Genomic DNA, 15,308 nt, shown 5'->3' on the forward strand with positions numbered 1-15,308 from the left:
CTAGATGACACGACTTATCGCCTAAGCTATCGATCATGGAACGTATATGAATGGCTCGGGTGCGCCCTGATTGGGATCACTCAATAACTCCAAGGATCATTCCGAGACCAACCATTATGGATAACTCAAAATCACCGGAGGATCCTGTGGTCAAGCCACCAGTGGATCTGGGGAAAGATGACACGGAGACACAGGTGGTCGTCGCCGACCCGATTGACGCCTGTGCAGAGCGTGCGCTCGTCCGGAAATTTGATTTCCGCATCCTTCCTGTCCTAGCGATCATGTATCTCTTCAATAGCTTGGACAAATCCAACCTAGGGAATGCAAAGACAGCCGGCTTAGAGGGTATGGGACATTAGTCTTTTGAGCCTGACCAACACCATGCTGATAACTTCTCTGCAGACACTCTCAACCTCAAGGGCGACCAATACAACATCATCCTCAGCATCTTCTTCATCCCCTATGTCTTGACGGCACCATTTCTGGGCATCCTAGGCAAGATGTACGGGCCGAACCTTGTTTTGCCCTGCATGATGCTCACCTTCGGGCTGTGCACGGTCTTAGTGGTGGTTGTGTATAATTTCGGAGGCCTGATGGCGATCAGATGGTTTCTTGGCATGTCCGAGAGTGCCTTCTTTCCGCTGGTGATCTATTATTTGACAACGTGAGTTACCACCCAGGCGCTCCCGCTGATGTGACTGGTTTGCTAACATGCATATTCCCAGTTTCTATCGTCGAGGTGAACTGGCCAGGCGTCTGGCGATCTTTTATGCCGCACAGAGCATTGCTTCGGCTTTCTCAGGACTTCTCGCCTTCGGGGTTTTCCAGATCCACTCCGGTCCGCTGACCCCATGGCGCTATCTCTTCCTCATTGAAGGCCTGGCGACCGTTCTCTTCGCGATTTTCGTCTTCTGGTATTTGCCCCGCTCGGCATCCGAGGCGAGCTTCCTCTCCGAAGCCGAGAAGGCACTGGCATTCACGCGGATGCAGCTCGACAGTTCCGCTGTCGTCAACGAGAAACTCAACATTCGCGATGCATTCCGAATCTTTAAGCATCCCACCAGCTGGGCAGTTGTAGGGATCCAGATCTGTCTCGGCGTCCCTCTGCAATCCGTCCAGCTGTTCCTCCCCCAAATCATCTCCAAACTCGGATACGGAACCGTCAAGACGAACCTCTACACCGTGGCCCCCAACGTCTCTGGCGCTGTTGTGCTCCTCATCCTCGCCTTCTGCAGCGACTGGACGCGATGGCGATTCCCATTCATCGCTCTGGGCTTCTTATTTACCTTCCTGGGCATGATCATCTACGTGGCGATTGACCCGGAGCAGAATATCAATGTGGCCTATTTCGCCTCGTTCATGATGACCTGGGGTACCTCCGCTCCATCCGTGTTGTTGGATGTCTGGTACAACAACAACATCGCCAGCGAAGGGAAACGAGTCGTCCTGACGAGTATCGCGGTACCCCTTGCGAACCTGATGGGTGTGGTCAGTTCGAACATCTTCCGCAACCAGGATGCCCCGAAGTACCTGCCTGCGCTCATTGCTACGGCCTCGTTCGGAGGGGCGGGTATCGTCCTCACGCTTCTTCTTGGGTTTTGGATGATGATGGATAATAAGCGGCGCGATCGTGCACAAGGGGTTACACTGCGGGCTCTGGATATCCCGACCGAGAGGTTGGCGGAGGGTCCCAGTAGTCCGGATTTCCGGTGGTTTTTATAAAGCCCCCATGTCACGATCGATCTTTATGAGTTAATGTCCTGTATATACCTTTAATGATCACTTTACTCGTCTAATCACATTTATCTTTCTCTCGGTTTCAATTTCGATGCTATGGTTGGTAATGTTAAGCGAAAGGTCTGGAATATACAATCTGGATCGTTTAGTCTAGACCAGCCTGATTTGCGGGTGGCTTCAGAGTTCGTCCACACGGTCGTATACTAACTCCGATTTTGGCCCCTTAATTTCCGACGGTCTTGCCGGTGATACGATCTTCATCCGCCTGGCGGTGACATTCCGGTCGGATATGTCCGACGAATGTGTGTGTGTGTGTGTGTGTGTGTGTGTTGTTTCGTATCTGAGGGGATGGAGAAGAGTGGGGTTAGGTTTATATTTCCGAGTCGGAATGGCCGAGGGCGGAATGAAATGTTGGTGTGGGAGAGAATGAAAAAGAATGCGCGTGTTGGAAGCTTATTGATCGCCTGAGACCACGGGATTGGTGCCTGAGGTCGGGCAAGTCCGGCGTTCAGCCCTATCAGCAACGGTCACCCTTGGGTCTTCGTCCAGGCTACCACAGGGCCCTTTCGCATGGTCGACATGAATGCGGGGAGACCAGCAGTCGAAGAGTCATTATGACACGGAGGCGATCACTCGTCGGGGAGAGATCGCAGATAAAAAAGCCACATCGAGATCGATGGCGCATGGTGCCTGTGCCGACTGTGAAGATACAACATTCTTGTAATGGCGAGAATGCCACCGAGCCTTGGCCCAAAGTTAGACTGCATTAGGGTGTGACTAGTGCTGACGCTGGACTCCGCCCCGCTCGGCTCATTCGTTCAACCTGTCCCCAGTTTCAGCCTCGCCTGGTCACCCTTTCCCTTTTTCTTTTTCAATCCCCCCCCCCCGGTATAAACCATGTGTGCCTGCCGCAGTCTCGAGAAGAGGAGATTCATGGAGAAGTCGCGACAACGGAACTTTGCCAACAAGAGGTCGCGGACTGGATGCCGGACCTGTCGGTGAGTCCTACGAGTAAATGCCCCGCGCGACTTTTATTGCCCGGCGTGACACTAACCGTCGATCGCACACAGGGCCCGCCACGTCAAGTGTGATGAAGCCCCGGGGGCATGCGGAAACTGCACGTCGAGCGGTCGCTCCTGTGATGGCTACGACCTGCAACGGCTGCCGCCGCCGGCGAGATCCAGCAGGAAGAAGACGCCCTGGAGTCGGCTGCTCCCCGAGGTAGGCGGTGGCATTCGCTGGATCACCAATACGGATGAGCGCCGCTGCTTCTCCTACTTCCAGTACTACACCATTCCGACCCTGTCGGGGTTCTTCAATTCGCTGCTGTGGGAAAAGCTCGTCCTGCAGATGAGCTATGCCGAACCCGCCGTGTACCATGCGGCTGTGGCGCTCAGTGCCATCCATCAGGATGTCGAAATGCACGGCATGCCCCTGCCCGGACAGGAGCTAGAGCTTTACAATACCTGGCATCGATTCACCATGGAACAGGCCGGGCGGTCGTTCGCCATTCTCAATGAACGCCATTTCTCCCAAGACCCGCGTCTGCGGGAGGTCATGCTGCTGTGTTGTCTCTTGTTTGTGCTGATGGAGCTCTTACGCGGACGATACGATGACGCCTTTCAGCACCTCGAGGGTGGTCTACGGATATTGAACGAGCTGAAGGCTCAGAGACAACTCGTCACCTGGGCCCCGCATGGATCACCGGTGGAAGAAGCTCTTGTCGCCGCATTCGCACAGTTGGACATTCAAGCCGCGAGCTTCAAGATTGGAGGACCGATCTTACGCATCGAAGACGAGTTGGACGTCTGCGCCACGGAGGACTATCAGTTATTTTCTAATGTCCGTGAAGCGCGCCGTGCCATCGAGCCTCTATTAAGTCGGGCCTTTGGCTTCCTCATGGACTGCTGGTCCAAGTCCGACAAAGAAATCATATGCAACTATAAAGGGCTACAACAGGGACAACAAAAGCTATTCTCTGAGTTGAACCACTTCTCGGTGCAGTTCGACACCTTCTATAATTACTCGTATACGCGACTGAATCGGAAAGATCAACGAGGAGCAGATATGATCAACATCCTCCGACATACCACATCCCTATCAATGCGAACGGCTCTCATCCGAGACGAGGTCTTACTGGTCAATACCAGCCCGAGTACAAAGCCAACCTCGCCCTCATAGAAGCAGTAATGTACAAGTTCCGAGAGCGCCCCAACTACACTTTAGATATGGGTGTCGTCCCCCCGTTGTATATCATCTCGATCGGCTGTCCCGATTACAGCCTGCGCTGGCGGGCGATCGAGCTACTTCGGGCTTGGCCGCATCGCGAGGGGGTCTTTGACTCGAACTGGGCAGCTTTTATTGCAGAAGAGCATATTAAGACTGAGTTGCGGTTGCAAGGATTTCATGCGATCGATGGGCTATCGGGTTATGCGCGAGACAGTGGGAGTCCGACGAGTTCGGTGGAGTCTAAGGAGGATTCGAAAACAGAGGAGAAGTTGGAGAAGGGGCGATGGTCGACTTTGGGACAAGAGGAATATTCAATTGAACAGGGTCTGGAAAATACGAAATGTATGGAGGATTGGCCTTGTGTGCAGTCGCTTATGGCTGCGAGGCGAAGATGCATGTGGTGACTCTTGGATACCCGTAGATAATTATATATAGCCTGGCGATAACACGTATAGTAGGTATCGTGGCGGAAGAGAAAACAAAGGCATATCACGACTATAGTTTGAACCTCTAACTACAAATGTTCGAAGAAGTAGATGTTGCGTAAAATGTAAAAGCAAAAGCTCACCTCCTGTCTGACATGATCAGTATGGGTCGACGTGTCGGACTGTTGGTGGCTCGACCCAAACAAACTTACTCGAGATCAACCTTCCCAAGCTCAACACGAGGTAGGCGACCTGTTTGTGCCTCGAGTGCGACTTTCTACCACGAGAAGTAGATTACTAAGGTCACCCTGGGCATTCATCCAAACTGTTTCGGATAACTGCCGAGTCCGAACGGTGGTTTCCAATGTCGTTTCAGCTAAAGTGCCAAGTTCTGGGTTAATCCAACCAGCTTCCTTTTACTCGACAAACAGGCACCGATCTCTTTTACCCATTTACCCAGGGAAGAATGATACATTCACAGCCTCCCCATCTCCTGCAGAAAAGGCCCTGCATCCGCGGGTAGCTGAGGAGGCCCGATCTGCCGAAAGCGCCAGGGAGGCTAAAATGAAGGCCAGTTTGCGGGGACACTGCAGATCGCCATATTCTCCACCAACGGGAGGAAATAAAGTACCCGTCTAGCGTGGCCAATGTCGGCTTTTGTGGCCAGCCCTGGTGGATCCTCACTCAGGTCCGCTTTGTATTGGGAAAGGAATTACTGGCTCGAAGTATTAGGCTAAACGTGTCGTGTCTACCTCGGTGAAACAGGCTGAAGAATGGTACCTGGTAGGTCGATTGGGAATATAAATACGGCATTCGAGCTGGTTTCTGTCAATCACAATCGGGTCTATCTATTGCATTGTTATCAACTCTAGTAAACTATTCCCTTTCGTGAAAATGGTCCATCTCAAGGCACTTGCCAGCGGCACTCTCTTCGCCTCCCTCGCCTCGTCTGCCGTCATCAGTCGACAGGCTGCTGCCAGTATCAATGACGCCTTTGTCGCCCATGGAAAGAAGTACTTCGGTACCTGTTCGGACCAGGCTCTCTTGCAGAACGCCCAGAATGAGCCCATTGTCCGGGCGGACTTTGGCCAGCTGACTCCCGAGAATAGCATGAAGTGGGATGCTCTTGAGCGTTTGTCTCCGGGTCTTTTGTAGTTGAATGTTTGCTGATGAAAGCAGCGAGTCAGGGTAGCTTTAGCTTTGGTGGAGCTGATTTCCTGGTGAGTGACTCGCTCTGGGGGAGTGGGTGTTGATGCTGACGAGGTATCTTAGGCAGATTATGCCAAAACCAATAACAAACTTGTGAGGGGGCATACTTTGGGTGTGTTGCCATTCTCCATGTGAACTTGGTTTCATCATCGATTGAGGCTAAATCCATGCATAGTCTGGCATTCGCAGCTCCCATCCTGGGTGCAGGGTATCACCGACAAGGATACCCTGACTGAGGTGATCAAGAATCACATCACGACCATCATGCAGAGATATAAGGGTCAAATCTATGCCTGGGTACGTTTGCGATTGCGGATGTTCTTAATTTCAGCACTAACCCAGCGCAGGATGTCGTCAACGAGATCTTCGACGAAGACGGTACCCTGCGTGACAGTGTCTTTTCCCAGGTCCTGGGAGAGGACTTCGTCCGGATTGCCTTCGAGACTGCGCGTGAGGCGGACCCTACCGCTAAGCTCTACATTAACGACTACAAGTAAGCTATCATCCAGATGGACATACCTGTGGCTAACAATGTCAGTCTGGATTCTGCCGACTACGCCAAAACCCAGGGAATGGTCAACTACGTGAAGAAGTGGTTGGATGCCGGTGTTCCAATTGACGGCATTGGTAAGTTGTCACCGTTCCGTGGATAGAATTGCCTTCTAACTTAGCCTAGGCTCCCAATCTCACTATAGGTATGCCCTCCCCAATTCCACCACGCGATCTCTACTAACTGCTTAGCGCGAATGGCTTCCCTGTCTCCGGCGCCAAAGGATAAGTCTATACCTCCCACTACGAAATAAAAAACTAACACCAAGCACAGCTCTGACCGCGCTCGCCTCGACCGGTGTTTCCGAGGTTGCCGTAACCGAACTTGATATCGAAGGAGCTAGCCCCGAGTCTTACCTCGAGGTAGGCGAACTGTCCACGTTTTTCAGTGGAAATATACTAACCAATATAGGTGGTCAACGCCTGTCTCGACATCACCTCCTGCGTCGGTATCACTGTGTGGGGTGTCTCCGACAAGGTACGTGTCTTATGTTCTGGCTAGATAAGAAGAACCCGGACTAACACGCACAAAGGACTCATGGCGCTCCAGCAGCTCCCCGTTGCTCTTTGATAGCAACTACCAGGCCAAGGATGCGTATAATGCCATCATTGATGCTCTGTAATCAGCTTTGCCCGTATCTATCCGATGGACGTGAGTGGATTAGTATGAGCCAGTGAATATATTCAAGAATCAGATACTTAACAAGGTAGTCTTTGCTACTGCGGGACATTTGCATTTGATAATTAGTTACTGATTATTTCTGTACATACAATCAATTGGACTACCATTCATCTCTATGTAAGGATCTGCACTGGAGGATGAGAAATTCATCGTGTTTTGAATTCACGCGCATAGCTTCACCATTGTAGCAACGACGTCAGCCTTTTTGCCTGAGGCACAAACAGACTACTTAATTCTTCGCTCACTTCTTCTCTTCCTGATCTCGTTTTCTACTATCATACTCGCTACAGAGTCTTTACCGTGTCCCAGAAATAAAACAAGACCTAACCTGTCTTGAAAGCTTGTTCTTCTGTGTATCCCATAATGTCACCCAACAGACCACCAGTCTCCCCTTCTAGAGAACTCCGAAGTAAGACCTCAAAGATAGTCTCACCACCTCCCGCCCAAACTATCTTCAATGAAATAGTACACAAGATACCCACAATAAGAAGCTTCACAGAGCTTGTTTTTGATGACATCCCCCCGGAGGATGGCAACTTGATTTGTCGCTCCCTTGCCGCGTCGGCCGTGGTCGAACAAAGTAAGGCTAGGTATGATTATCACCGAAGAGATATTGGTATACTCAGCTAATGTGTGCTTGTCATGGCCAAGGGTAAACTACAACTCTCGAACCAAAACGCTGTGGGTACGAATCATGCCCACAGAGCTTCACGACGTCCACCAGAGATGGGTGAGGTATACTACTTTTTCTCAATGGCAAGCCACAGGTATACTGGATGCCGCAGAAGATAAACTATTGGACATGGGCGTTGGCACCGGTATGTTAATATACTTACATCCCCGTACGGGATATGCTAATAAGCGAGTCTAGGGTTTGACACCTTTACTGGTCCATATGTGTTATCTTCAAAGGAGCCAGATTTCTTCTTGAGACCAGACACAAACGATCTACCCCTGATCGTTATTGAAAGCGGGTGGTCGGAGTCCTGGCCGCGCTTGCATTGTGACAAAGATCTCTGGTTGAATGGATCCAGCGAGGTCAATGTTGTGATTCTCCTTATGTGGTCGAAGATCTCGAATAATCGAGCCAAGGGCATGGCAGAGGTTTGGCGTAGAAGTGGTGGTGATGGTGGCCTTATCGTGTGCAAGAAAGTAGGCATTCCACTATTATGGTAGTATGTCTGAAACACCGAAGAGACTAACATTTGATTAGGTGATTTTCCCTGCACCTAATCCTGCGCCCGCCCCTGGTACCGACGTTATCCTGCTCAGTAGAGGGGAGATCTTTGGCCAGCATGTGCTTCCCGGACGGCACCCCGCCGATCTGTTCTTTTTAGATCTGGAAGATCTGCGCAATTTTGCGCAAGAGCGCATGACGAAGAAGATGGGACTTACACCAGCCTGAACTGAAGATAGGGAAGCAGCTCACGAGCTCAATGGTCTGATAGTAGTTTATACATCGGGGCCGGATACCATTGTGGAGCACTAGGCTACTAGTATTGATTTAACCGAAAATATACGGGCATATAAATCAATGCCCATGGTAAATTGACATACAAGCTTATATGGTTTTGGCCAGAAAATTCTAAGTTGGGATATTACTATGGCTACATTCAATACAGACCTAGAGAGGCTAACTATAGCGTATCAGTGTCGTCCGGAGCTCATACTTGCTAGACCAACCGTCAAGAATGAGCATAGCATATGATGCTAGGATCTAGTCTATATCAACAAATCAACCTTCGCACATTCCATACTACCTTTTTATGTCAAGCGTATTCACTCCTCCACCCCTGCGTAATAGGCATCCCACGAGAACCAATCAAACATACTATCAAATGCCTTCCGAGGCGGAATACGGGAAGTGTCTCTGTCGCCGGCACCAAAGTGGCCACTGACCAGGTTCTGACGACTAACATCAACCATAGGCCATGTGAGAGCCAGATCGGCAGGGAGCCATTCTAGGTAACTAGCGACGTCCGGCTCCCTTATGTCGACGTTTGGCTCAGTCTCGCTATCCCCAGCGTGATTGGGGGCAAAATCGTTCATTGTTCGGTCACTGTAGGCCGACATATTGCAGTCCCCTGATGGCGATGTGCTGCGGCTTTCTGTGGATGTTACCATGTTATCCGCTGTTGGGGCGGACGTGTGCTGACGGACGTGAGTTTGTGCCAGCTGAAGGAAAACAGCCGCGACGCGCTGTAGTCTGGTACAAACGGTCGCCAGTAGACGCATCTGGGATCGCATTTCCGCGTAATAAGTTACAGTCGTAGATAGCAGCCGTAGATCCTGTCCGACTGCCGGTGTCCAGCAAGTATGATGGACGATGTTTTCAAATAGGACAAAGAAAGGAGTGAAAGGGTAATACAGGAGCTGCCTATGTCAATCGTATTAACACACCGGCTTAGCATGGTGAAAGGGATAGACTTCATACCAAACCACTCCATTGTAGATCGAACTCCAATTGGACACCATGGAACTCAAGAGAGAGATAGAGTCCCGGGCAGATGAAAGTCGGAGAGTTGAGTTTGATTCATCCCCCTTTAGCAGGATGATAAGAACGTGAAGATAGTGAAATTTCATGCTACTAATACCCAGAGCCATCTCCTTGCGGTGACTTGCATTTGCCAAGACACTTTCAGCGTTCATGGCGTCTGTAAGAACCTAGCTCGAAGGTAAGAATTTCCAAGGTTCAAATACTCTTATCAATGCGGAATTACTAACCTGGTTTGTGTCTTGATACCAGTCATTCAGTTTACCCCGAATATCCCTCTTTGCAGGTGAGGAAGCATCTGTCGCCAGGACATCTAAGACAAGTCCTATTAATTTCGAGAGTTCCGTAGATCTCTTGAAAAGCTGGGCACCGAACTTGGAAACCTTTTGTGCCTTTTCCTCACCATCACGAAGGTGGAACCTGATCAGAATATCGTCGTCTGGCAACGGTACGTTCTGATACACAGCCGTCGGAAGAAACGCAGGGCGGCCAAATGCAAGAGAACATGATTTATCCATGACAAAAAGAAGCCAAAAAAGGCAAAGTTGCTTTTGTCTCGACTCAGCTGAACGGTGACCCGATGCGTGCAACCCTAGAGCCTCGGCCTGCCGACAGGCGTGTCCCAGTAGCATCCACGACAGGTTGGGCGCCGCATAGTCCTCACCATGCGCGGCCAGGATAGTCAACGTCTGTACATTAGCTTCGCGTGGTTCAAGGAAAATACGGCTGTCATTGAGCGCCAGCTGTACGTTACGCCGTAGCTTTGCTGTCTCGCTGCTGGAATCATCCCCAGCTGATATATCGGATAGTAATAAGTAGTTGAAGTAGACAACCCATGCCTTTTCCCGAACTTTGTGCGGCTCGAAAACAATCTCTCGGACCATTTCATCAGTTGGAGCAGAAAAGAATGGGTCGCCGACCTCGGCAATCTCCAAGAATTCTATTCGAAGAACGATAATCAGCTCTATTATGAGAAGCCCAGCACAACGGCTTACTGCTTATCAAGCGGTATCCCACCGGCCGCGAGGGAACGTAAAAGTTCCGAGTGTCTTCTATGGTCTCTTGATATACTTGTGCTGAAGCTAGGCTATTAGAGAGATATTGAAGCTCTGAATAGGCGCTCTGACGAGTCTCGTGGCATGATGGCCGACGGATCGCATCGATGTTAGCTGGTGTCTCCCGTAAGAAAGTAAAGGAATGTGATGGCCCAATGTATAGGCTTGAATTAGAGTCATTCGCTGCAGATGGAACTGACTGACTTGGTTCAGTTGGCCTTTGAGCGTCAATCGATCTGGAGGGTGCTGAAAGAATCGTTTGTAAAGCGTGGTCGACAGAGTTTGTTAAACGTTGCACTGTGAGCTCCAGGTGTCGCAGTCGAGTTTCGATAGTAGTATGTGCCTTTGGCCTTCTTTGCGAATTAGTTGAATCACAGTGCTCAGGTCCGATGAATTCGGGTTGATCTGACGCGCGACTGGGACTCGGCTGGGAAGAAGACGGTATCTCCCTCGAGTAGTGGCAGTTCCCTGGCCATGGCTTGCAGGTACTGCATTTAGGAAGCTCGCGGGAGCATCTTAGAAGAATCAGTTAAGCGGCTCTTGCTATATGAATAGGTTGAGGGAGCATACTTCAGTTTTTTTTGTCGACAATGGTCACACTGTTAGACGCTGATCAGTGGCGATAGCTATCGTCGGGTGTTTTCCCTTACCGCGTATCGGGCGAATATCTGCGACGATCTGCTGGCTTCCATCTTCAGGGGGCTACCGGAAGGGTTCCGGTGCAGCCGATGAGCCAGATTGATTTGTTGTATAGGATGAACTGAAGTAGAAAAGGCAGGCCTGAGGCAATATACATGACGTTGGTTGTTGACTGGCTGCCATCGGAGGTGCGTCCGAGGTCCACCAATCAGATGGATGCGAGCCGGACTTGTGACATGCCTTGTAGGGCACAATATAAAACAAGTCAAAGTATCGGATTTTTTAAATTCTCAGGCTATTTTCACTTATTTTCCTACTCAAGTGCTCTAAATTTATTAGCTGAGATTCAGCACAGTTCGCAGCAATGCTGTCACAACCCTCCATCGCAATAATCGGAGCAGGGCCAAGCGGTCTCGTATTTGCGCGGCTCTTAGAATTGGGTGGCATCACGGACTATGTCATCTACGAGCGCGATGAGTCGGCGACACCAGGCCCCTGGCAGCAAGGAGGAACTCTCGATTTGCATGGGTCTTCCGGACAGCTGGCCCTCAAGCGTGCCGGTTTATTTGACAAGTTCAGCAAGGATCTCGCCCGCTGGGAGGCATCCGGTTTGCGTATTGTCGACTCAACTGGGGAAACAGTTGTCCAAATGGGCGAGGACTATGATGCTCCTGAGATCGACCGTCTCCAACTGCGCGAGCTTTTACTCGGCTCAGTGCCCGCGCATAAAATTTGTTGGGATCATGCTGTCAGTACCATTGAGAGGAGGGTAGATGGCCGCATCCCGTCTGGTAATAATGGTTGCGTTATTCACTTTGCGAATGGCACCTCGACGACTGGGTTTCAGCTTATTGTTGGTGCTGATGGGGCTTGGAGCAAGGTGCGCCCTCTGGTACGTTGACAGGATATCCCTCCATCTTTGATCCAATGAATGGACATCACTAACCATCTGCCGCTAAGCTCACCTCGGCAAAGCCGATATACTCAGGAAAGATGTTCATCGAAGGGAGCCTGTCGCATAACAATCCGAGCTACGCGATAGCCGCCGAGATGGTGGGCCCGGGAAACATGGCAGCGTTGGGCAACGGAATTAAGATGGCAGTACAGCAGGTCTCCAATGGCACGTATCGCGTGTACTTTGGGTTGCCTGTACCTGAAGACTTTTACCACCACCGTCAACATAGTACTATCACTGATACCGACACCACTAGCAAAACTGAGGTTCTCCGACAGCTCCTCTTGTCGTCCAATGATTTCTACGCCACATGGGCACCGAAGCTCAAAGCTCTGGTCGAGACTGCTGAGGGCCCGTTCCGTGCATGGCCGTTGTACCACATGGAACCTGGGTCAGTTGGTTGGACCCGTAATGTGGCTCCTGGAGTGACATTACTGGGAGATGCGGCGCATCTTTCGACACCTTTCGCTGGCGAAGGCGTTAACTGCAGCATGTATGATGCAGTTGTGCTAGCGGACCACATTATCGAGCAATGTGGTAACGATGTGAGCCTTGTGAAAATGAAGGACACTGCGTTAGAAAAGGCCCTCAGTGCGTATGAAGAAGACATGTTTCTGCGCGGCCAGGACCTGATTCAGCGTAGTACGAAGAGCGAGACCATGCTCTTTGCGGAGAACGCTGCTGCACTTTTCCCCCAATTGCTCGAGCGGACTGGACAACTCGAGGGCTTTGAAGGATAAAATAGGAACAGGGAAACAAAACAGGAAATACATCGATATCAAGCCCATTGGTAGCACAGAAATCACCCAAAATAGATGCGGCATTAGCTCTAGATGTATACAATCAACGATAACTTTGCAAAGAATGGGCTCCAAGTGCTGCCTCAAGATAATATATGCAGTACTTCCGGATATTGATGTCACCACCTACATTTTTTTCATCATTTAAAGTGCATGTTGGAACTTCCTGTCGATAAAGAAATAATGTATTTATTTTTGGAACGGCACCTGAAACTGTAGGACAATAAGATTATAATCATTCTCAAGATTCGATATCCACATCAACGGTTGGCAACCCTGAAGATAAACGAGCATAACTAGAAACTTGAAGGACGAATATCGAGGTAACATGCTAGCTTTTTCTCTTTGTAGATAATGGCAGTGAAGGAATAACCGTGCGAACTCGATGAGATTGACTATGTTGCCCGGGAGGACGGAGGCGGGTGTCAATGTGCAAAGAGGGAATCAGCTACCTCACTTGCAACTGCGGCTAGATGGCTGAAGTGATGTCGTTCTCGCTGGACACCGGTGAAGCATGCTTAAGTACAAACCTGAAGATACCTGAGGTGAGATGTTTGGGCCGGGGAATCAATACCCGGGGGTTGCTCATTGAGAGTTGAGCGTATGGAGTCGAAAATGCCGCAAACAGATGACTAGTTAACAGACTGTACTGCGGAGGCAGTTCTCATTCTTTGGCTTGCAAGTAACTGCTTCGGTAAATCATCCCAACCCTCGCCGTACATGAGCGCATCTAACCTGACCATAATATGCTCCAGCCCCTCATGCGAGAGACTGGATATATCCACTTTCTTAGTCCATTCTATATAAAATGGATTGTCTCTGCCTTGAATGTTGCCAAACTCATCTATCACTCTCTGGATGCACTTGGCCTTTGAGCTGGAACTGAATACCGGGTTGAAGGCACCGCCCAGCTCAGCAAGTAGCAAAATACCAGAGAATATGCAGAGAATCCAGCCCAGGTTTCTGTATCGTCTTCCGCCTATAAGGAAGACGTATGAGGTCATTACTGCAATAATTGTCTCGACGGCCGGGAGATCCAATCGTCCATAAATCGTTATAAGCGAGTCTTTCGCCCACAGACTTGCCCAGATCTTGGGTGTGCTTTCGAGCACACATTCAGAAAAGTACCAACTCGGCCGTTTGATAGCCATGCAACCCAGATACCTCTTATAGCCGAAGAAGCGAACACATATTGGCTGAGCTGCGGTTGTGCATGTACAGTATGTTTCAAGCATGCTATTTAGTCCGGTCTGGAAGTCATCAGTTCGCTTTGCATAATACAGCATCGCAGCACCAAAAGAGATTGCAACCACGGTGCCCAGGACTTCCATGAAATGGTTTCGTAAGTAGCTAATAATTCAATCAATACTGGGGAAATATAGGATAATCTTGAAAACTTACTCGAAGACCAGGGAAGCTAGATGTGACATCTTTCTTACTACCGCCTGAATAGGTGCCTTGAGAATCCGGATTTTATTGCTTAGAATGTTGAGCAGACTTCCTAGGAGGCTTTTAGTCCGCTGGAGTATTGCAGCAAGAGCTTGTGTCATGCCATTGTACAGTTGCGCCATGAGAAAGTGCATACAAGCTTGGCATGTTCGTGCAGCAATGGCGCATTTTCGGCGAATTCGAACCAAGCGTCCAGATGACACTTCCGGCTGTGCAACAGGTGGCATGTCATTGTTCGCTATGTCGCCCAAGGGTACGTTTTCGAAGGCTCTAGGTGGTATATCCACTTGGTTTTCATGCTCCTGCTGCATTGTTGGGAATGCGAAACTCGCAGTGTAAAGTCTGAATCAGGTTCAAGGACACCTCTCAACTTTCGATATACTTTATTCAGTCTTATTGTTTATATGAATAAATACCTAGCTCAACAAGTTGGCTGGGCGGACGTTAGGTTGTCAAGAGCACTTCTCGTAGTAAGGCCGGTATTGCTAGTGGTGGTCGTCGTACCGACAAGCCTTTGGTTAGTATGACTTTGATTGTATCGATTAAATGAATCTAGTGCTACTATCACCGTACACAGGCTTCTCGGCAAGAACAAGTTCGCTGCCAAGCGCAACTCCTGGCATAGTATACGTCAGGGAAACCAGGATAAATTACGAGACCGAAGGACGGCTGGAAAGTGAATGATTCGGATTCCTACTTGGCTTTGGTTCAAATAAGTATATCATATATAACATTCGCGTATGGAGGATTTTTGAATACTGTCAAGGACCAACATGCGAGGTTAAGGAAATACGAGTGGCTCTCAGGGTTTCAGAACACTCCAGAGTCCAGACCTACGGTGGCTATACACTAGTAAGTACGTTATAACTTATCCCTACTCCGTACGTCCCGGAGATATTGTACTTAGTCAACGGTAGTCTGGAGATAATCGTAGAGAATATTTGGACCTAGCTAGAATTAAGTTTAAGAAGTTGGAATATACCAGAGTATACTTTTAACTTAAATTTGAGAGAAACTATAATATAACTGGAGAGTCCCTGCGGCTTCGCGCTCCGCAATAAAAAATAGCATTTTCAAGATCTCCA

The 15,308-nt window shown here is 49.7% G+C and overlaps 7 protein-coding genes across 7 annotated transcripts; 5 read left to right on the forward strand and 2 right to left on the reverse strand.

The window, feature by feature from the left end:
• Positions 1–116: 116 nt before the first annotated feature.
• Positions 117–1,722, forward strand: BDV37DRAFT_285037 (putative MFS transporter; the record flags this gene model as incomplete). The annotated part of the gene is made up of 3 exons (XM_032087631.1): positions 117–345; positions 403–664; positions 726–1,722. The coding sequence occupies 3 exons, from the start codon at positions 117–119 to the stop codon at positions 1,720–1,722; spliced, it is 1,488 nt and encodes a 495-aa protein (XP_031939386.1).
• Positions 1,723–2,632: 910 nt separating this feature from the next.
• Positions 2,633–4,435, forward strand: BDV37DRAFT_253162 (Zn(II)2Cys6 transcription factor; the record flags this gene model as incomplete). Its single annotated transcript, XM_032082524.1, has 2 exons — positions 2,633–2,735; positions 2,808–4,435. Coding segments are annotated over 2 exons (1,214 nt in total), but the record flags the coding sequence as incomplete, so codon positions are not given.
• An 850-nt stretch (positions 4,436–5,285) lies between these two features.
• BDV37DRAFT_285039 (endo-1,4-beta-xylanase) lies at positions 5,286–6,772 on the forward strand (the record flags this gene model as incomplete). The annotated part of the gene is made up of 9 exons (XM_032087632.1): positions 5,286–5,523; positions 5,571–5,611; positions 5,664–5,712; positions 5,776–5,897; positions 5,948–6,093; positions 6,139–6,227; positions 6,424–6,512; positions 6,562–6,627; positions 6,683–6,772. 9 exons carry the CDS (start codon positions 5,286–5,288, stop codon positions 6,770–6,772), a joined length of 930 nt encoding a protein of 309 aa, XP_031939388.1.
• A 422-nt stretch (positions 6,773–7,194) lies between these two features.
• On the forward strand, positions 7,195–8,236 carry BDV37DRAFT_285040 (uncharacterized protein; the record flags this gene model as incomplete). The annotated part of the gene is made up of 4 exons (XM_032087633.1): positions 7,195–7,421; positions 7,483–7,649; positions 7,703–7,983; positions 8,045–8,236. The coding sequence occupies 4 exons, from the start codon at positions 7,195–7,197 to the stop codon at positions 8,234–8,236; spliced, it is 867 nt and encodes a 288-aa protein (XP_031939389.1).
• Positions 8,237–8,483: 247 nt separating this feature from the next.
• On the reverse strand, positions 8,484–11,176 carry BDV37DRAFT_295610 (fungal specific transcription factor domain-containing protein; the record flags this gene model as incomplete). Its single annotated transcript, XM_032089932.1, has 7 exons — positions 8,484–9,208; positions 9,266–9,495; positions 9,556–10,265; positions 10,321–10,730; positions 10,821–10,895; positions 11,031–11,048; positions 11,142–11,176. The coding sequence occupies 7 exons, from the start codon at positions 11,174–11,176 to the stop codon at positions 8,611–8,613; spliced, it is 2,076 nt and encodes a 691-aa protein (XP_031939390.1). The 3' UTR covers positions 8,484–8,610.
• A 207-nt stretch (positions 11,177–11,383) lies between these two features.
• Positions 11,384–12,714, forward strand: BDV37DRAFT_295612 (FAD-dependent oxidoreductase; the record flags this gene model as incomplete). The annotated part of the gene is made up of 2 exons (XM_032089933.1): positions 11,384–11,911; positions 11,980–12,714. 2 exons carry the CDS (start codon positions 11,384–11,386, stop codon positions 12,712–12,714), a joined length of 1,263 nt encoding a protein of 420 aa, XP_031939391.1.
• Positions 12,715–13,406: 692 nt separating this feature from the next.
• BDV37DRAFT_285043 (uncharacterized protein) lies at positions 13,407–14,534 on the reverse strand (the record flags this gene model as incomplete). Its single annotated transcript, XM_032087634.1, has 2 exons — positions 13,407–14,124; positions 14,176–14,534. 2 exons carry the CDS (start codon positions 14,532–14,534, stop codon positions 13,407–13,409), a joined length of 1,077 nt encoding a protein of 358 aa, XP_031939392.1.
• Between the last annotated feature and the right edge of the window lie 774 nt (positions 14,535–15,308).

This window comes from Aspergillus pseudonomiae (assembly GCF_009193645.1).
Source record: "Aspergillus pseudonomiae strain CBS 119388 unplaced genomic scaffold BDV37scaffold_55, whole genome shotgun sequence".
Taxonomy (NCBI): Eukaryota; Fungi; Ascomycota; class Eurotiomycetes; order Eurotiales; family Aspergillaceae; genus Aspergillus; species Aspergillus pseudonomiae.